This window comes from Cyphomyrmex costatus, unplaced genomic scaffold, assembly GCF_001594065.2.
Source record: "Cyphomyrmex costatus isolate MS0001 unplaced genomic scaffold, Ccosl1.0 scaffold361, whole genome shotgun sequence".
Taxonomy (NCBI): domain Eukaryota; kingdom Metazoa; phylum Arthropoda; class Insecta; order Hymenoptera; family Formicidae; genus Cyphomyrmex; species Cyphomyrmex costatus.
In genome coordinates this window covers 325,159-347,005 of record NW_017277786.1, presented here as the reverse complement: position 1 = coordinate 347,005, position 21,847 = coordinate 325,159, and the positions used below count along the sequence as shown (strand labels likewise).

Sequence of the window (21,847 nt, the reverse complement as noted above, 5' to 3'; positions counted from 1 at the left end):
ACAAAAAATTCAGAAAAATTAATTCAGAATTCCAGTTAATTCAACCAAACATTTTTCTCCCATATCGTACGATATGCTCGACGAAATTGATGATCGCAAACATAAGTCAAACGGAACACGTGAATAACAAAAGGGATACCGAGAGACCTGTCGCGTTAATCGAAGAGAAGTTCTTTTCACGCCGCGCGCGATCGGAGTGGGGAAACAGCGTGAGAGAACTCGTCACGTTGATCCGGCTCGCAATAACACTGTTGGCGCGGCGGTGGAAGTAGTCAGAAGATGAGGAAGAAGAAACCGCGAGAGCAGGCGGCACTTTCACTCAGCAGTATGTCGAGGATGCGCAACGCTCGTGAACTTGCTTTACCTCGGCGTACTCTTGCCGCGGCGCGGGCGGCGTGACAGGCATTAAGAGACTGCCGTCAGTTACAGACTGCAGACTCGGCTTTTGTGCTGGGATTACGACGAATCGGTTTGACGCAACATCGCCCGAGCGGCAACACGCCCGGCCGCATTTTTCTCACCGTACAACATCGACTGCGAAACTTCCTATGAACATATCGAACGCAGGAAAAGCGCGCTTGTAAATTTGCACTAATTATATATGCGCGCGTAATACAAAATAACAGTTTCCTCGCGTAAAGATAATAGCCGTTCTCACGCTCTCAATGAAGATGCATAAGACATATTCTCAGACCCCTAATGTTCTTTTTAATTTTGAATGAATTCTAGAATTTGAGATGTCTCCTAAAAATGTTGAAAAGAGTGAATCTTTGGTTAAGCAACATGTTTCGCGCTGAATTAATGCACTGAAAAAAAAAGAGTTTGATATAATGGCTATCAAATATTATTTAAGTGAAATAATTTCAAATAATATTCGATTAATATAGCAAACAAAATTTTTTAAATACTTAGTAAATATCAAACATAATGATATAATCAACCATTTGCACTAATTATATTTTAGCAATCTTTATAAAGTAAATTTTATTTTTGGTTATATTAACCGAATATTTGATTAGAATTACTTCACTCAACATTTCGCAGCTATTATTACCTGGATATTTTTTCAGTGCAGGAAATTAGCCATTAGGAGATTCCTCAAGACTGTTAATAGCTTCGTTAAAAATTTTTGACAGATTCTTGACAGAATTCTATTTAAATGTCATTTGCAAAGACGTACTATGAAAAAATTGCAAAGTTATAACAAGTAATAACGATTCTGAAAATTTTTTTAGAAGAATCGATTCCCCTCTAATATAATACAATCTACGTTGAAGTTTTGATTGGAAGGTCTGAAGAAAAGTTAAGTATGTTTGTCATTAAATTATCATGATTATCATCATTATACTTCCGACACAAATTTACTTATCTCAGACAAACGACATCCTATAACAAGCAAGGAAAATTGTTAAATTTATGGGCCCGTAATGCTCAAGCTGCCCGAGAAGTTAATTTAGATCCGAAGATGTATCCCTATAATCAATTTTTAACTCAGTTGACGATTTCACATCTGACAATCGCATTCAGCGGAAACAATACGTGCGAGAAGAAAACAAGAAGAAAAAACGTTACTTTCCGCGTCCAAAGTTGTATTTCCCAAGAATTGCGCAACCGATCGATAAAATCTATTTCATTTTTGACTTATTTTCTCACATGTAATCGGTTTCTCTCTCGTTGTTGGCTTATCGTGATGTATATACTGAGGTACCGCTATATCTCTCACATTTTGAATTTACGGGATACGCAGAAACGCGGAAATGGGAAACGTGAAAGCGCGTCTCGGCGCGATGTCACCAAGTATGTACCGAGATTATACAACGAGTCCTTGGCGTTGAGTAACTCATAAGATAGACCGTTGCGGCCGAATGCAATTAAACGCGATGTACCCGCGGCGAGATAGGCCGTATCATATCGCCCAGAGTGAAAGTCTCGGAGTCTCCGTCGAGAAGGACCACGTCTCTGCAGAAACGGTTGATTTTGGCCCGAGTACAGAAGTATTCATCAATCTAAATTGGTTCGAGATCGATAATTGCCTAGCCTGTTACTGAGATTTCTATCTCTCCCTCTGAGATTATTGTAGAAACTCCACTATTTTCCTCATGCTTCGACCGTTAGTCTCGAAAGATCGTCTACCAGACAAAAGATGCACACAGAAAAATATTATTCTACCGTTAGGAAGAATGATTACTTTCTTCCTTTTAAGTAACGGTTATCTTTAACAAAGAATGTTTTCTTAATCTCGAAATATACTTATTACAAATAATTTTAGAAAACCTCATTACTAGGGGAAAGAGATATTTAGTTTCTTTGGAAAAATATTGAAGAAACGATTTTATACAATAAATTTGTTTTAATTTAATAATCTTGATTGAAGTATTACTATAGAATTCAGAATATATTTTGAATAAATGGAAATGTATATGATAAAAATTTATGATAGATTTGAGGATAAGCTTTTGAAATTCTTGAAACAAAAGTATAATTATTATTTGCACGCAGTACGTATTTTTCTGTGGTTTCGAGTATTCTACGTTGGGTATATACTTTATTATAGACGTAATCCCAATAATGATACTCGTGATAGACCAAGTCTTTTTGTGATCCGACTTGGAAAGTTATCGGGATAGAAGGTAGCGAATTAAGGCTCTTGCTATCCGGTCGACCAGCGGAGGAAAGCGTGAAAAATCCCGAAACATGGGAGTATCCTCGAGCGGTTAAATGCGATTGTTTCGACATTACGTCGCGTACGTGACCTTATGCGTCGGGATGAACGCCGATAAAGATAAATCTACGACGATTCGAACGAAAGGATGCTGGTGGGTGCGCGAAAGTTTCCACTTTCGACGCGAAAAATCGTCGATTCAACGGACCGCGAAACTGTACGTTCGCGATTATTAAGGAAGCCATTGATTTACGACGCGCGTAGAACTATCTGACGTATCGGACGGGCGATCCGTCCAGATATCGATGCGTCTCTTACGAAACATCCGGAAATCGTTCCTATTCAGAAGAAGAGGCACTACGCAGGTGGAATCTCTGACTACCGTTACTATTACGTGCACGCCGCGTTCTCGATTAGAAGGTCCCATGCACTTCTAGGCGGCATGGTCGGTTGCCCGTTTCGTAAGAACTGCTATAAGAACTGCCTACCGTGTAATACGGTTTTATCCGATTTATCTCGCATTCAAGAATGGATCGTTGCGTCGTTCAAAATGAAGGAGAGGGAACGGGGGGAGGTGGGGAATAAGAGAACTTTCTTCCCGCGGCTCGAAAAGATGCCATCTGCTTTCGAGGGTCATCGAACCCGCGGTCAGACACAGGTATATATCCACGCCCATCCCTCCACGTCATCAATCCCCTGATATAATTACTTTCTCTTGAAATGCGCACGCCATCGACTATAAGTATTCCATCGGCATGACCATGCATTTTAAAATGAAGGTAATCTCGTGTAATCTATTGAAGCAAAAGAGATCTGTGCGAGGATACTTTTTCTCCGATACGTCGCGTCGATTAGAAAACCGGAAAAACTGATCATTCGCGAGATATACATACGGAGAAAATTATCATGCGCGCTCACACAATTCTGCAGAATTGAACGCAACCTTACGATCCATCAAATAGCAGTTTGATTAGATTGTTTCAGAGAGACCGATTCCATTTCTCCGCCGCGCCCTGTGCCGATTTCGAATGAACTCTCACGTACGGCGTCTATACGTGTTATCGATATTTCCCCTGGTCCATTGATCGAACTTATACGAGGAGAGAGCCATATATCGTATGCATTTAGACCGCGACGAGCCTAATATTCTCAATTTGAAAGGTTTTCACTATCTTTTTCTCTTCGCCTTTTCTTTTTTATATTATACGTACAGCATATTCACTTTTTTTTTTTTTCACGGTGCAGCGATCAATCTCGATTGTTACAAACTAATGACTCGCGTGTCGACCTCAAGTCTCTCAACCTACCCGTGAAACTTTACAGTTCTAATGCTAATTAACGCATCACGCAAACGTGCTACATGACAACTGGGTCGTTAGAAGTGCATATCCATCAACATGTGCTCGCGTGTTTCGCCTTCGCACGATTCGCGAGCAAGTAGAAATTGATCCAGTGGTCCAGCGACTTGCACCGGAGCACGTCGATTCATTAATGCGATTGGTAATGAGTCTAGTCTTTTACGGTGAATTGCCGTAAAGTGGATACACCGACAGGTATAAATTGTGGAGACTGCGAGAAGATCAACATCTTTATTCGAATCAGTGACTATAAAATGACTATATTTAGTTTCTGCGTTTTGAATTAATCTCGAAAGCCGTACCGTTACGGAACGGCCTTAAAAACGCGAAGATGAAATTAACGTTTATTAGCGTTTGTCACGAATTTTTGCCTGATTAGCGAAAGTTGTTTCCAAAAGTAGAATGATTGATGCTTTAAATTTTAAAGGTTCAGGTATTTAAGCTTTAAATAGAAAACATTAGTTTTTCAACAAATTAATTAAAAAATTATTATAATTTTTTAAGTTAATATTTTTTTATCTAAAATATTTTTTATATTAATTTATTAATATACATAAAGCATTGGTAAATAAGAAGTGTAATTTAAATAAAACAACTTTTTTTAAATTAATCGTTACCTCTAAATATAGGTACTCTATTAATAGGTGCAATTACAAATAATAATATAAATATAAATATAAATAATTATAAGTGAAAATTGAACCTGTTATTGTGTGACTTTTAATGACAGTATCATTATCGTTACGTTGTTGTTACGCAAATTTTATACTTGATGAAAAAGCTGCACAATATTATAACATAATGACATTGACATTGTTATTGAAAGTTACAGAATAGGGGTTTAAAAGATCGATGAAAATTAATCATGAAAGAAACAATCCTATTTTCGGTCAAATCACATTTTGTTCGACAATATTCAAATGCAAAGCAAATACATTTTTCAACGCGCTGATTCAGTTTGTCGGACTTGGAACGCAATCATAAAATGAAGCTGAAAATATCCAGCTTCACAAAAAAAAAAAATTGATCATCAATTTGATAATAATAATAAAAAGCATGCAAAAACTGTCAGCCAGGAATCACGCATTTGAAACCTTATTCTCGAAAAATATCGTATATACAAAAATTCTAATGAGATCTACAATTATAATAATATATCATAGAGAACTTTTTGTACACATTTTCGTATGCGATAAAAATGGGATTGTTTCTCTCATCTCATTTATAAATATAAAACTTGGCATATATTCACAATATGTCATTTTTCATGTTACACGATACCGACATTACGTATTGAATCATAAATTGCTATCAATAACTTTCTACGCACGGTAGTGCGCGCGTTTTCATTGAAAGTGGCAAATTAATATTCGCGGGGAACATTACATGACGCGATAGCGCGGAAAATCGGGCCGACCAAACAAACGATTCATTACGAACAGCTATCGAAAACTGTTAAATAGAAAAGCGCGCGCATATGTCCCTTCCGCGCGAGCAATATATATGTACACATAGCGAATCTGGAAGTCGCGAAACATATGATGGAAGAAGAAAGTGGCCACCGTGAAATGCTCACATCGTGGGTTTCTTCGCAGATAGAAACTCAAGTATCTACTTGAGTATCAATGCGTATACGCATTTAGCTCACACTAGAATTATTACTTGCGGAAGGACTGGCTATCACCGAGTAATAGCATTTAATTTTGTCATGCGTGACAACTTCACTTATAAAGTCAGCTTGGATTATCGAGTGGATTATCGAGATTCGCTCAACGAAGAAAAATGAGAAAAGATCGAGGGTATGATATTACCTACAGTTCTTTTTTTTCTCTTATCAAGATATCTCAACTGAAACTTGTCGAGACTATTTCGATTACTGGCATTACTTCTTGTTCGCTATACGCATTTTTAAGATTCTTGTTCACTCGCTATTGTCTTAGTGACGTCAGAAGTGAGAAAATACACAATAAAAGTTTTTGCAAAATGGATTAAAATAAAAACATGTTTTAACAAAACAATACTTACAATCGATAGAGCCAATTTGTAAAATATATCGAAAACTCCCCTTTTGCTTCGTTAATTAATAAATGACGTATCCGAAAATTAATTATATGGCACATAATTAAAAGTAAATAAGCTGTATTCACACAGATCACAAACAGACAAATTAATAATATACAGAAATAAATATGATTTTTAATTTCTCTTCAAAACAAGAAAAGAGTTTTCGATATTCATTGTAAGTTTCTTCTATATATCGATTGAAAATATTATTCTATTAAAACATATTTTTATTTAAATGTAATTTTGACGAGAATTTGGGTTTTCTAACGTCATAAAACTGAAGTAGCAATGATGAGAAAACAGGAGTTTTAAATTCACTATGCATTGAAGAACGGATTGTAAATCGAAGATCAGAATCCAATCAATCAGAACGAAATATATATAAACTAAAATTAAAATTATCTACCTAGTCAAATTTTTATCACATCAGATTACGCATTAAAAATTGCAAATTGCAGATTAGAATATGATCAGTAATGTTAATTTTAATCCATCTGGTCCTTGTTAAATTTCCATCTTCAATTTTCAATCTCTAATGCATAGTCTGCTACAGGCTTCACATTGCATTTGCGTCACCACATCAAGTTATCCCTTGAGTGTTCCTAAAGCTCGATCCAATCACTTTGCACTCATCGAGATTGACATTATTCGAGTCACTGTCACTTGGCACGAGAATACGTAATCCACCACCGCGAAGAGAACAGCAAGAACATGATGTAAAGGAAAAAAAGAACTCGTCTTCTTACATCACATGGAGCAAGAAAGAAATCGATACAGATGTTACAGAAGAAATAAAATAAAAAAAAAAAACGAAAGAAAAAGAAGAGAAAATCAAAGGAAAGTTCACTAAGCGGGAAAGCTGATCAGTGAATGAATGGTTTTGTACTCACCAAGCGCATGATGCTGTCTGTGCCCACGCTCGTTCAGTACTTTGCTTTTACTCGGGAAGATGATCTCCTGAATAGGTAGGTAGGTAGTGATAGTACCTGATTCGTGTTGGAGGTGGGGTCACGTACCCCACCGGTGTTAACACACGTATGTATGTACAAGTTACATGTGCAGGTGGCAGGTTCACTGTCCAGCAGCTGCGTTGCGTCTCCGCCGCTTTCGGTCGTCGCGGATCGGCTCCTTTGAATACCGCCGCGCGTTCTCCTGACCCATTTCCGTCGCGTTCCCGCGCGTTCTGCGAAAGGGAGGGTAATGGGATAAGTTTTACCGCGGACTAGTACGTGTCACGTGGCTGACGTTTGAATTCGAGGGTACTGTAAATACAGTATATACTTAAATACGGATCTCGCTCTCTTAATCTTTTTGAAAGAAAATTAACATGAATTGCACCTTTTCAAGGCACAATATCACTATTATCTTGTTGGCTTGGTATCGGTGGCGAGATCTAGGCCGGTATTCATAGTCAGTTCTTATATATTCAAGACCGTCTTAAGTTCAGTTTTGAGGTGTTATGAACCAATCAGACAACTGCATTAGCATCTTTTAAGACATATACTTAAGACGGTCTTAAAATAAGAAAATCGACTATGAATACCCTAATACAAATTTTTCATTGAATTTTTATGTAACTTAGTGGAACATGGAAATACTGAGAAAGTCTATATCTTTTTTCCAGAAGTTTTAATGTGAATTTTAAAATATTCTAATTATAAGATTTCTAAGATTTCTCATTCTATAATTCGTGAAAAAGTACTTTAAATTTGTTCAGATTTTACAAGATTTCATTAGAAATTATATGGAATAAGAAATTTTAGAATATTTCACGTTAAGACTTCTGGAAGGAAGATGTAGACTTTCTCGGCACTGTTCTGAAAAGTGTTCCAATAAGTTGCATAAAATATTCGAGAAATTTTTTAAAAATTATAAAAAATTATATAGTGAAAAAATTCTCTAACGTCTAACATTTACATAACAATTCTAAAGAATTGCACGAAAAAGGTACTGAAAAAAGTTTCTGAAGGATACTGTTTTGAATAAAGATTTAACGTTTTTTTGAAAAAATGTACATTTTCTTAAAATATGAAGCTTGTATATTAATACTGTCACTTAATGCGTAATATAAATTTGGCATTTGTGATTTATGAGAATCTTTCGTAATTTGAAAAATCGTTCGACCACTCGCAAGCTTGTTTATTTGCGAGATTAGTGGTTATATATATATATATATATATATATATAAAAGTTATGAAAATTATATGAGAATACTTTTTGAGTTTCTCTTATATATAATCCAGTTTTGCTGAAGCTAAAATAATTCATTAACGTCCATTTCCATCAACAGATCAACTTTAATATCGGTTTAATTTACTTCTTATCTTTCCCTAGTTCTAAGAATTAGAAAAGGAATCATATAGAGTATAATCGAGATGAAATTAATCTATATTAATTTTATCTCGGCAGAAATATAGACATAAAGTATATTTAAAACTCAGCGAACGTTATTTTTGTGACAAACAACTTTTGCTACGAGCACAATGATTAATTATGGATTGCAGTGGAACATATACATACGACACAATGCAATTATATATTTACATGTCGAAGCCGCATCGAACGGTACGCACGTCGGTCGCGCAACGACCTTCGCCTTCCTCGATGAGAAACGTAGAAAGGCGAGAACCATGGCGGCGATACTATTGGCGAAATTGTGCTTTCGCTGTGTCGTGCGCTTTTCCGACCGAGAGTACATGCGCTGAGGGAAGAAAGCCGTCGAGATTGAATAGGAAGAAAAAATGGTACGTGAGAACGTAATTGTCCTTCACTGTCGTCTCGAGGTAGGCACGTAATCGAATGCCGAAATAATTGGTGGCGGGCTAACCTCTGACCGGACAGCCGATACCGTTCCGCAATATGTTGCGTCATTTCGTCGAATGAGTCTCTCGGAAATCACGTTGATTGACCATGCTTTTTATAAATGTCTTAATTTTAGTACTGTAACATATAATTAGTTTTCCAATTTTTTTTTACCTTATTTTAAAGGATAATCTTTTTTTTTTTATGAAAGCTTTATGTCGCATTTCTTGTAATTATATGTACATTGATTATTTGCTTTTCATGTTTTTCGAGTTTATTTATATAATATTAATTTTATGTAAATGTCTTAGATCTACTTTATATAGATGCATACACTTGTGTTTACTAATTATGTTCAGAGAAAACATTTTTATTTTATATAATATGTACCTATGTGTGTATCTATCATTTGATACTTTTAAGTGTTTCATGCAGTTGACTTACATAAAAATTGTATTCTACAAAATCTTTATTACATGTATATATGTTAAAATAAATTCATATAATTGAAGTCAGCATCTAAATACTTATTGCTTTATGTGTTGACAGAACCACTGCAGTGATTCTAGCAATGATACGGATGAAGGCGATGATCAGGAGGCGTCTTCTTTGCAAGAAGAAACGAACATTGAGAATACCTTAACATCTTTCAGGGAACAATGGCAACGCGAGTTGACGATATCACCTAAACGTGATGCATCGAAAATGTATTCACCAAATCAGCCTAACATTGAAGTCACAAATGATGAAGCTTCTATCGAAAACAAGGTATAATAATTATTGTTGAAATAAATTTCGAATTCTTATAAGTTCTATTTCTATAGTTTCTATACAAATATTTCTTGTTTTAGGCAAAGAATTTATTTCTTAAAGGCATTGAACATGAGCAAAGCAGAAAGTTTTACGAGGCAATTCAGTTTTATAAGCGTGCGGTACAATTAGTTCCTGATATTGAACTGCGTTTGTATGAATCAACAAAAGCAAAAGCAAGAGACAGATTCGATACTGATGACTGTTTTGATACGTTAGACAATGATTTTTCTACTACCAACGACAGTGAAAATCATAATGAAGTTGATGAAGAAGAAACTGACTTATTTTTAAAGTTGTCCAAAATTGTAAACCGCAATCAATGTGTATGTTTCCCAAAATTCGAACAAAGTGTAAGTATCTTATTTTTAATTTATGTTGTAATAATTTGTGTCGTAAAGATACCATATATTTATACAGAGTTGTAATTGAAATATGCCATATTCTATATATTCGACATTTTCTTATATATTTCAGACAACACATATCTCTGCATTACCTATGGAGATAGTGCTTTATATTCTAAGATGGGTTGTATCATCCGAACTGGATTTTCGATCATTAGAAATGTTTTCAAGAGTATGTCGCGGATTTTACATATCTGCACGAGACACAGAGATCTGGCGACTAGCGTGCGTCAGGTAAATATCGATGAGAAATATTAGCGCGATTATAGGTTGTAATTGGATTTGTTTTTAATAGAGTGTGGGGTGTAAACTGTGGTACTTGCGAACCAAAATACAAATCGTGGAGGGATATGTACTTGCAACGGCCTAGATTAAGATACAACGGATGTTACATAAATAAAACAAGTTACATACGCGATGGAGAAAATAATTTCCAAGATCGTTTTTACAGACCATGGCATCTCGTTGAATATTTCCGGTACCTGAGGTATACAAAAAGATTACTGTAATATCTGCAAAAATCCTATTTTCTTACTACTATATTATAACATTTAAAATAAAAAATTTCACATCTTTTTGCACTTAGATTTTTTCCTGAAGGAAGAGTTTTAATGTTGACATCGACTGAGGAAGCTCAAATCTGTGTAAATTCCTTACGAAATCGCATACCACGCAATCCATCAGTTCTTATTGGTCATTTTCGATTACACGATAATTATGTTACACTTGTGTTGAAAAGACAAGAAACTAAGGGAGTCAATTTCTATAGAAGGAAGAAAAGAGAACCGGTGCATGATAGTGGCGAACAAACGTTCCATATTGTAAGTAATAAATATATCTGGAATTGAATATTATGTATCTCTCTCTCTCAAAAATCAGTTAATACATTTTCCCATACATGTAATCGTAGGAATTTGAAATACAGAATCATCATAGAAGAGTAAACTCGCAATTAAAATGGATCAGCTACAGTATTTTCACAAAATATAAAAATGGACAGGAAGCGAAGATTTGTCTAAAGGAACCATCTGTAAGGGAATTTAGGGCGTCGCCAATTGGTGGCAGATATCCACCTCTCAAATTCAGCAGGGTAAAAAGTTATACTCAGGAGAGTGAAATCCCATTATAGTTATGAACTAACTACAAACAAATCATATGATTCATGAGAGTACAATTATTGAATTATTCTTACAAAAGAAGGAAAATAGTGTATGTAGTGAATTCTCAATACGTTACAAAATCAAAAACAAAGATGAATGTAATTAAGTGTATTTTTCTTTGAATCATATTAAGTACGTATACATACTTTTTCAAGATATTTTATTTATCTTGTATCACGTGTTGTATTCTATTATAACAGTTTCCTATTGTATATTGTACAACCTGCAAATCACAACTATTCTTTAAAGAATTAATTACGACGATAACACATCCAATCTCATGGAAGTGTATAATTTATTTATACAGATCTAATATAATTATTTAAGCACTAGATTATATAGTGCCTTACATCGCAATGAGTTGCATACTTCAGAACTTAACAATGTACTGAAGAATGTAATTACATAGTTTTGTTTATCAATTAATTATTGCTCAGCTATATTTAAGTTTAAAAAATGTGTTGATTGAATAAAATTTATGTAAATTTTTTAAATTGTGTATAATTTTGTATAATTATATATAATAAAAAATAGCAAGCACTGAAATATTGTATGGTCTTATTTATGCAATGAGAATATAACGACGTATACTTGTGTGATACAAAATACAATATATCAACTCTTGCGGGACATGTGGAATGTATATTCGTACTCTGTATTGCTATCAATTGCTCTTTTTTTCTACTAAATAACCTTTACATAAAATCTTTACGTAAATTTGTAACCGATTTTTACTGTGTATATCAATTAGCTATGTATATTATAATATGAATTACTCATCTAAATCGAAATTTACATTTCTACTTTTCCTATTTCTGATTGGAGAAATAGAATTAGCTGATCTTTAGAATAATTTTATTATCAGTTCAGTATCATCTGAACAACGAATTATCTTACTATAGTGGAATTGAACCAGCATCCACTGATATATGTATTGAAATAATTTCATCTTTGTATGTATTATAAAGCGTAACTGATTTAAAGAAATGGACGTTCAGAATATGTATATTAATATCTCTGATCGAAGTCTACATAGTCCAAGGATTTTTAACCTTTTTCGAATATAATTTTTCCGTATATTTAAATAATTTCTGAAATTTTGTTTCAAATATAGTCAACTTTAGACATGATCACAAGTTTTTATCGTTACAATTCGAGAAATAAATTAGTTTAGTTTTATTGCTATGTTCTCGTCTGAATTCAAAAAATTAATTTATCCTCAACACAGTTAATGTTTGATTAGTAAAATAGCTGTAAATTTAAAATAGCTTTTAATCATTTGTATACTCAATATGAATCAATTTATGCTGTCAAATACGATTAGGTTTTTGACCATGGACCTGTGTAAACTGCTGAACTCTAGGTTATTGCGTCACAACATATTGATGTGCTTGTATTGCTTTCCAGGCCATCCTTTAATTTTTTTCTCTCACTATATGTTATATAATAAAGTACATACAATTGACTCTAGTAAATTCCTAACTTTTTTCAATATAAATTTATATGTTCTTCAGGTAACCATATAAAAAATAAGCGAATTGAATACGGAAAATTGATAAATATAATAATTTTGCGTAAAATTCGTTGTTAATATTTGAATTTTTATCCTGTGTGTTTTCTTTTATGAGAAAAAAGATATAGATTTTTTTCATTGTTAGATTTCTTTGATAACAATATAATTTAATCATAAAAATTACAAAATAATGTTATAATGTTAAAAGAAAAGTAAAAAAAGAATTTAAAATCTGTAAAATGTGTACAAATTAATTTTGAATATCTTTTAAGTAACATATGTCTTCACTCAATAAGGAAGATTACACTTTTGATACAAAATAGTATCAATTTTATTAAATTGGAAAGATGTATGAACAATATTTCTTTTCAATTATATTGCCGAAAATAAATTGTAAAACAAAATATTTATGTCTTTTAACAAACATTATTTCTTTCTCGCATCATACTTGTCATACACTTTCCAATTTTACCTTGCTTATTTGTGTGTTTGCAGAAAAACTCCACAAATTTCCTATTACTGTTAAGCATTCGATATGATAAGTAACCATATGTACTTTGTACTCGTGATTGTACCTAAACCGTCCCGTAATAATCACATAAATTAAATAACTCTGTATTATATAAACTCTGTGTAATATATATATATATAATATGTATATATATATATTTTTTCAATATCCTTAAATTTATATTATAGAATTCAGCACTTTCTGGTCTCCAAATGTCGAAACGCTCGACTAATCGCCAGTTGTTATAGGCTCGGTTTATCACAGACTGCAGCAAGCCGTCGCGTTCTTCATGATTCAATCACAATTCTTCGCGACCCGAAGGAAGAGAGCTTGTTTTATTGCATGTAGACGGATCGGATATCCAGGCAAGATCCTTTAAGGTTGCGGTGTGCATTGAACATACCGCTAGGACGACCATTACATGCATCACATTATGGGAATTCAGCACTAAATCCAATCGGCCGGGAATCCATTTCTCTGGAATGCGAAGAGCGCCAATGGTTGCACCTATCACAGCTATGAAATCCTGGAAATTATTTCTACATCAGCATTACCTCTAATATTTAGAATACGTGGTTATCTGGAATTATATTCAAAATGCACCTGTAATATTATATGAGTAAGAGCCTCGGGTGATCCGCCACCAATACCAAAACACCTCAACGTCATGATCAGCATTCTCATCAGGAAGGGAGGGGCAAAACATAAACGCCTTTCCCAGGGTGATTTAGCGGTCATTGCCTATGAATCACATTAATGTTTAAATGTTTTATCGCTACGAAGCGTCGTTGAATCAGATATGAGCTAAAAAATACCTTTAAAAGTCCCCACACACTAAGAGAGCAATAAATAAAAATGCAGCAATACCAAACATTATCCGTAAGGCAATGAACAGCCGCTGCCATCATCGGTATAGCTCCTGAAATAATCGTGCGTGAAATAGAGAAGCGTTTATTATACGAACTGTTCTCTAGTTTGCACTTTCTGATCTAAAACTTTCTTCATTTGAAGCAAATCGATCAAAAAACAATTTGGAAGATCCATTTGAAATGAGAGAGTCGTTTGTAAAATAAAATCTTGCAAATTTTTTTAGCTACAGTTATATATATATCTGTTTTTTTAGCACATTTTTTCTAAAAAGTCATTAAAGCCTAATGTACAATAAGTTCTTTGCTTCCTGTTACTTGCTTTTTACCACAACCACTTCACGTCTTTTTCCTTCTTTGTAACGAAATTGTTTTATCGACAATCGCGTTTCTTTTCACGTGTTTCTTATTGTCTCTTATTTCGATGTTCACCAACTTTTTTATCTCGGGTGACAAAAAAAATGAAGAAATTAAGTAAGAGGCAAAAAGCATATAAAAAAATAATGAAAAGCAAGAAACAAAAAACACATTATAGATTGGACTTTACAATTAAATCACACACCAAAACTCTGGCACAGCCATATGCCAATCATGTCGACTTTCAGCAGTGTTCTGTAGAAAACTTCGTCGTAGTTTACGTTCATGAAGAGATGGTATAGGAAGGATCCAATCCACGGACTAACTGCACCGATCAAATGGCACCAGGAGAGAAATCCCACGAGTGTCCCTTTTGTATTCCATGGAAGTAGATGTGGTACAGTCACCAACATGTACAGGATAGCAAATCCTGTAAGCACACGTCGCTCATACAGGATGCCTTCTTTATCGTTATAGAAAATGATATTATAAATCGTGAGACTGCGATAATTTCTTCTTTATAAATTCTTCTTCCGATAAACTCAATAATTGTATCTTATTTGTTAAAAAGACGTTGATAATTTTCATTAAAAAAGTGTATACTGTTTGTCAGGAGCAAACTTTTTATAATTTCTTAACAAGTTTCTTAATTTTTCAGTTATTCTTTACCTCGGAGAAGTAATGATTTGATTGCTATTACGTTGATAGTAAGGACTGATCGAGAAACGTTAACAGAAAAAACTGACGAGTGTAGAGGAACTCATAACATAGTTTAGTTTTTTTGAAAAAATGATTTTAAGTAATAATATATTAATGAGTTCTCTTTCACATGGATAGTTCTGACCTACTAAAATTTCTTTTCATACATCGGTCGATACATGAGATTTATAGCTGCACAGAATAATAGTCTATCAAAAACAGAACATTCGAATGACTTTCTTAGTTTCTCCTTTAAACGAAAGAAGAAAAGGTATAATTAAGGATAATTTATCTTAATTTTAAGGAGCGACGGAAAGAAAAGCTCTTTAGTCTCTCTATAAAAGCATTGCGATTTCGAATGCGTTTGTATACACACCGCACCATCGTGGTTTATTATATAGTACTTATAAACTGATAAACTGTTTGCGGATGTTTAGAATGTATTTGATTGACATTCGGTGCGATTAGAAATTTATCAATGAATCAGCTTTAACAGAGAAGGAATATCGTATGGGTTCGCTTTCATCGATCGTTCGTTACCCTGCAATGCGTCTTCGTTGAGCGCGATGTTTTCACGGAAGTTGACCTTGATAATATATACTTTGACTTTAAAGCCCTTAAGGGACTTAATCTACTTTTCCAGTTAATCCAATCACGAGAATGGCAAACCTTTTACGTGATGTAACTTCGTATTCTTTGGATGGAATACAGTTGATCGCGTAAAGAATAACGATAGCTACCATATTTCAGGATTCAATTTTGTTTTGCAAAGTTTCAAATAATTTTGCATTTGATTTAATTTTATTTTATTTTGCAGCATGTCATCTCTCTTTCCTTCTCTTTCTTTTCATCAAAGTAGAAAAAGTGAAATTTAAGTAATTCGAACTTGGAATTAATCCAACTTGGAACTAATCCATATTTAAGGATTCATTATCAAATTTCTTATGAGACTATTTATTACTCGTATTTGTCTAAACATGTAAGAAAGAGAGAGAGAAAATCTCTTCCGAACAAAAAAATTTCTCTCGCGTACTTTATCATATTATATATAACATTAAATTTGTTAAAAAGTTCAACAAATAATGCTCCATTTTGGAGGCGAAAATTTGATTATCGAGTGAATAATTTTCTTTCATGTTTCTAAGCATCTAATTCCAGAGCATATAAACTCTCTATTCTAGAATTAAATTAAAAAAAATTCAAAACACTTAGAAAAATAAAAATAAAATTCTTTATAAAGTATAATTACAAAGTTAACAAATTAAAATCTTTCTCTCTGTAACTTTGGTATGCAATCTACCAATCGTGCAGGCAACTCTGAAAGAATTCGTCGTGCGACACAGGAAAAAATTGCAGGATGAAAACTGCAGTAGTACGTTAAGAAAAGAAAAACAAGTTCGCCATTCAACATTTTCATTCTAATCACATTGCATTTATAATCGCAAAGTGTGTGATCTCACCGTGCGTCAGGATGTTGACGGTCTCGTTGTGGATGTAGAAAAGGCTACCGAGGCACTGGCGGATGGTCATGAGCGGTCTGTAGCCGGTGAGGATGTGGGGATTGAATTGAAGGTGCCGCGGCATATCGCTCCATCGTCGCAGCAGCAGGACCTTGGCCGACGTCTCCTCCGGATGCGGCGTCTCGGCGCCGTCGGGCATCCTCTTGTCGTCCTGACGCCGCGCTCCGTACGTGTCGGTGTCCTGGTGCGACGAGCCCGACACCGCCGCCGCATGGCGCGGTCGCTCGTCGTCCCGGAACAGCGTCGTGCAACGACGAACGCGCGGTGCCCGCTGCCTCGAGGAAGAGGGATCGGTCCGGCCAGCGGACGAGAGGCAGGAGATCGCCTCCGAGAGCCGTGCGCGAGCTCTCAACGGCGGCGACGTCGCCACTGCATCGTCGTGCGCGCCGCTGATACCCCCGTCCACCCGTCCGCCCGCTCGCCAGCAGCAACCGTCATCCGCAAGCGATTCGGCCTCTCTGACGGTTCCGTCGCCACGGCAACCGCATCGATCCCATCACACGGACGGGGCGGTTAGGAGGAAACCTCATCGTGCGCGATCTCGCTGGATCTTACAGCTCGATGTCACAGATGCTCCTACTTGAGTTTCTTGACTAAACCCAGTGGGTCGTAACTATTTATGACTTGAGTCGAAAACTTAATTACGTTAGTTTCATACCCCGGACATCGTTATTCCGTTTCCTCGATTTTCTTATTGCTCGTTTTATTAACAAAATTATTAATGACGCAAGTAATACGTGTCATGAAACATCTTGGAAAAATTTGTTATTATTTGGTGTTGTTTATTTATTTTGAAATAGAATATGATTTTAATCATAGCTGATTATATACTTTTTGTTATATTTATGCAATTTAATGGGTGGAAATTGTATATTTTTAATCAATATCATTTTTTTTTCTTAGTTAACGAGGGGCATCAATATGATGGTGCTTTAAACAGCTAGTATAAGAATTTTAAACAGAGGACACACAGTTGGCGTGCAACCCCTGAACGTCCTATATAGATCTTCCACGCGTGACCTATTGACACAATTTCGGTGGTTGGGTGTTTTTGAGTTATGCTGGATATCGTTTCCCCTATTCCTACCGCTCATACATCATGCAAAATATACATACTATTTCAAGCTTTATCGACTTGCATCGACGAACATTGCTTTCGTCCTTGCAGTTAAATCATATAAAAACTATTGTGCTGGAAATAAAACAAATCGAAGGGAAACTTGAAGAACATTATTCGTCATCGACGTGAATTTGCATTAAAAAATGTCTTAATGAACATGGAAATCCTTTCCAAAGATGAAAGCGAGAGGTTTGAATTGCATATTGCTTTCAAAACGTGATATTGCATCTCACAGAAGATGAAATATTATCGAAAAAGAAGAAAATCACACAGACATTTTATCTATATATAATGTCCGTCGTAAAATATATATTTTTATACCTTTTTAATGCAATACTCTATCTATCCTCTGTATCATATACTAAAAAAAAATTTATTAAACATCTTTGTCTTTGATTCCTAAATTCTCTGAACTAATACACACGATGCAGAAAGTTGAAGTAAACCGAACGCATATTTGTTTCACTTCGACTTATTGCATCGTGTGCACCAGTTCAGAGTGCAAGAATAAAAGATAGACTTTAAATCATATACATATTTCTTTAAATATTTATCTACAATAAACAAATATTTAATCAATAAAAAATGGTAGTTAAATCAAATTAATAGTCTTCGTATCGAATAAATATATATTTACATTTAGTGAGTATTTACTTAGCATATTCGAACAAATATTTATTAAAATTTAGTTTCTTTCAGTGTGTAACTAATACAATCAATCCGAATTTGCCAGCGAGAGTGCGCGTGAAAATTGACTGTAGCTTGTTCTTGCGTCATACGTCAGAGTCACTCAAAATCCAAAAGAGCGACAGGAACGTGACACAGGTCTTCGTCGGCGACTTGTCGCGGCCGCTGCCGTCGGGGACACGTTCCAGTCCGCAGATACTTTTCGATCTGTAAGCCCGCGTGATCTATTATAATTTTCTATAGCGAGACCATAGCGGTGCAATATCTCATGCAACGAATATTGTTCCTCCCTCTCCCTCCCGGATAAAGACTGTTTTAGGACTTGGGACGACTCGTGTAGATACCAAAACAATGGATACCAAAATTCCCGTTGGGCCACCTGGTGTTGACCTTCACCCAACATCTAAGTGTCCGCATGTCGTACTCGGGGTGAGCTCCACCACGACGGCGCAAGCGCACCCCGACGACGGGGTGCACTACCTACAGCAAATATTCCTGGTGAGTATCACGCGCGCGATTGTGATGTGTGCAAGTACCGCGCTGCGTTCCCTCCTCAGGCTATCCTCGAGGAGTGTTCGTGACATGCCCCGTTGCTTGACAGTTTGGACCGGTCGTGTCAGTCGACCGTGTCTCACCGTGCAGGTAGTCGGCGCACGTCTGCCTACCCCTTTTGGGTTACGACGTCATCTCCGCAGATCTATCCCCCACCCTTTCAGTTAAACCTCTTCTGCTGCTGCACATATGGGGCTGTAGCTTGAAAAGGAACGATGATTAACCGAGAATTCAGTTAACTCAGATTGATCGATGTAAATCAATTGTAATTTCGTTTATTATACCAATGTGCTGCGTAAGCTTATAATAAGCTATACGTTATGTTTTGGCGCAAGCCTAGGGTGTCACGTGGTCTCGAGACGATCGAGCTAGCGCTCGTACTGATATCGACGTTCTGTCGACTGCATGAAGATTAATATACCTTTTGCGAAATCGCGTGTAATTTTTCCATGTAAATGGCAGTAGCGGTAAAATTTAACATATATCTTAAATCGCATCTCCTACAAAATACTTCTCTTTCTTGTATGTTATTTATAATATACAGTCTGGCAGTAAAGGGAACATATTAATTTGTGCGAATCAATCTGTATGTTAGTATGTATATATATCTTTTTTTTGCAAAATTTATATGCTTTATTTAGTGGAATAACTATCTGATAACTGAATCCGATTAGAGGTGTTTTTTTATTCCCGCACTCTCTGAAGCGCACACGATGCGATAAGTTGAAGTGAAATAAATATACTTTGTTTCAACTTACCGCATCGGGTGCACCAGTTCAGAGAACGCAAGAATAAAAACAGATCTAAAGTTACACAGCATCTTTCATTCGCTGCAAAATTTAATCATAATATCAAAGTGGTTTATCGCAATGTATTAGATTTATTCTTTTTAATTGAACTTCTTGCATCGTTAATCTTTTCTCTTTCTTTCTCCAACAGGGAGAAAAGAGAGAAAAAATGGATCATGCAAGAAGTACAGCTAAAAAGAACAGGCCTCTAACAAAAGGCTTGCTCTTTTTAGCTGAATTTCTTGCACGGTTTGTTTTTCTTTCTTTTCCATCCACGTTAGAGAAAAAAAAAAAAGAAAATACGAACCATGTAAAGAATCAATTAAAAAAAGGCCTAAATATAGCTGTCTAGTTCAATTCGAATACGTTTTTGTTACAGAACACCTGTAGAGAACTATGGACGATCCCGGAAGGTGCGATCGCGACGACGGCAGCAAACTACTTTTCCCATGACCAATCAAAGTACATCTCATTCGGTGTAGTAACTCAGGTAAAAACGTACTATTGTTAACAATAAGTGGCTCTTCTGACTAGTTTCAAATCCGTGATGAGTGCAGTGAGAAATTAATGGTTGCGTTCAGCAGAAAAAAGTTAATCTGTTAGCGCTCAGTGATTCTTTAATATGATTTATATATATATATATATAGTCTTGCCTTTAGTTTTTCACTGAATCTAATAGCGAATTCAATTGGTTGCATTCAGTGCGCATAAAAAAAAAGTGTTTGATAGAAATATAAAACTAGATTAAATTATGAAATATTCAATATATTATATTGTGTTGTTAAGTAAATTGTGTTTTATAATTTAAACTATTTGCATTTTTTAATAAATTAAATTACAACGGTTTTAATACGCGCGATAGAGCGTCTGAATTCCTTACAAGTATAAGAACCAATGATAATAAAGAATTACTCTCGCTCATTAATCAATTTTATCTGCTTAACGCGGCTGTTCTGCTACACTATACATAAAAGAATGGCTGTTTGTTCAAAATACTGTTTCGCTACATATCCAATGTTTTCCCTGAATCACAGTATTGCGCGATCCCGTTAAAACTATATAAAACCATCATTACGTATCTTTCGGGACGTATCTTCGGGATTTTTGCGCGTTCCTTTGTTATCCCAAATTCACGTGGCTCGTCGAATGATCATCGTTGGATGATGCGAGGAACATTGTAAACAAAAATGATAACAATACTCGTACTGTTTTCGTTCAAACGACACTCGCGGTGTGGTGCCACCTACGAATTATCCATCCCGTCAGTTATCGCGTCTGGTTTCATTCGTTTCTATATGTTTGTCGTCAAGTACCATATTATATATTCATGGCCTGTCCATTATTTGTCGAAACGTTCTTCTTCTGCTCGCAGTTCTTCGCCAAAGTCTATTATGATCTGGTACATGATAGAGCAACTGTTGCAGAAAGGTGTTATGTGGCTAGCTAAGAATGTATGGAGACAGGTATGCAAAAAATTTCGCATGGTGTATGAAACTGTCAATGTGTGCGATTACTTTGATCGAACGTCCATCCAGATAAACGTGTAGCAGTATAAATAATACACGTAAAGAAAATTATCCAATTGCATTTTTCATGCGTCTTTACAATAGAAATGCAACTGGATGATTTTCTTCATGCATATATAATAATATATCAAGTTTGTCTGGAAGAGCTATTAGCGATTTATTTGCGATACATTGGTTAAACATTGGGATATATTGAGCCAATATTTGAGTCAACATTATGCTAATAATTTACTACTAGACGACAGACCTTAGCAAACAAGCTGATGATGAATGTGTTCCGAAATTAATTGCCGATGCTGAAAAATCTATTGTATACGTAATGCAAACTAAAAATTTTTAGTGCCGACAATAAATTTGTAATACAACTGTTGCTTGCCGTCATTTTAATGTCAACGATGATGTTATTTGCAATGTCAAAATAACGGTAAATAACGTCAGTTTGTTT

At 35.3% G+C, this 21,847-nt stretch overlaps 3 protein-coding genes across 6 annotated transcripts in view; 2 read left to right on the top strand and 1 right to left on the bottom strand.

Annotated features, from left to right (window-relative positions):
- The first annotated feature begins 8,756 nt into the window (after positions 1-8,756).
- LOC108776543 (F-box only protein 9) lies at positions 8,757-11,436 on the top strand. 2 transcript variants are annotated; one of them, XM_018543194.1, is made up of 7 exons: positions 8,757-8,828; positions 9,436-9,654; positions 9,738-10,049; positions 10,174-10,337; positions 10,399-10,590; positions 10,690-10,924; positions 11,029-11,436. In XM_018543194.1, exons 1-7 carry the CDS (start codon positions 8,826-8,828, stop codon positions 11,230-11,232), a joined length of 1,329 nt encoding a protein of 442 aa, XP_018398696.1. In that variant the 5' UTR covers positions 8,757-8,825; the 3' UTR covers positions 11,233-11,436. The 2 variants fall into 2 exon arrangements, with proteins under 2 accessions (XP_018398696.1, XP_018398695.1); XM_018543193.1 differs by having other exon boundaries at positions 11,014-11,431.
- Positions 11,437-13,456: 2,020 nt separating this feature from the next.
- On the bottom strand, positions 13,457-17,088 carry LOC108776549 (progestin and adipoQ receptor family member 4). The gene is made up of 5 exons (XM_018543201.1): positions 16,670-17,088; positions 14,716-14,940; positions 14,103-14,206; positions 13,891-14,028; positions 13,457-13,813 (listed from the first exon to the last, which is right to left on the bottom strand). Exons 1-5 carry the CDS (start codon positions 16,866-16,868, stop codon positions 13,586-13,588), a joined length of 894 nt encoding a protein of 297 aa, XP_018398703.1. The 5' UTR covers positions 16,869-17,088; the 3' UTR covers positions 13,457-13,585.
- Positions 17,089-18,628: 1,540 nt separating this feature from the next.
- Positions 18,629-21,847, top strand: part of Doa (CDC like kinase darkener of apricot) — a 29,869-nt gene continuing 26,650 nt past the window's right edge. The window contains exons 1-3 of one of the 3 annotated variants that reach the window (XM_018543223.1): positions 18,629-18,745; positions 18,846-19,034; positions 20,256-20,366. In XM_018543223.1, the coding sequence (XP_018398725.1) occupies positions 18,888-19,034; positions 20,256-20,366 (258 nt within the window). In that variant the 5' untranslated portion in view covers positions 18,629-18,745; positions 18,846-18,887. Of the gene's footprint in view, positions 18,746-18,845; positions 19,035-20,255; positions 20,367-21,276; positions 21,340-21,847 lie in introns of those variants that run through there. The other 2 variants (XM_018543224.1, XM_018543226.1) reach the window with 2 other exon arrangements.

Coding starts and splice junctions, on each gene's coding strand:
- LOC108776543 (XM_018543193.1), top strand. Junction 10,338..10,398: donor TGGCGACTAGCGTGCGTCAG/GTAAATATCGAT, acceptor TGTTTTTAATAG/AGTGTGGGGTGTAAACTGTG. Junction 10,591..10,689: donor GAATATTTCCGGTACCTGAG/GTATACAAAAAG, acceptor TTTTGCACTTAG/ATTTTTTCCTGAAGGAAGAG.
- LOC108776549 (XM_018543201.1), bottom strand. CDS start 16,868: ATGCCCGACGGCGCCGAGACGCCGCATCCGGAGGAGACGTCGGCCAAG. Junction 14,941..16,669: donor CGTCAACATCCTGACGCACG/GTGAGATCACAC, acceptor GTGTGCTTACAG/GATTTGCTATCCTGTACATG. Junction 14,207..14,715: donor ATGGCTGTGCCAGAGTTTTG/GTGTGTGATTTA, acceptor CGATTATTTCAG/GAGCTATACCGATGATGGCA.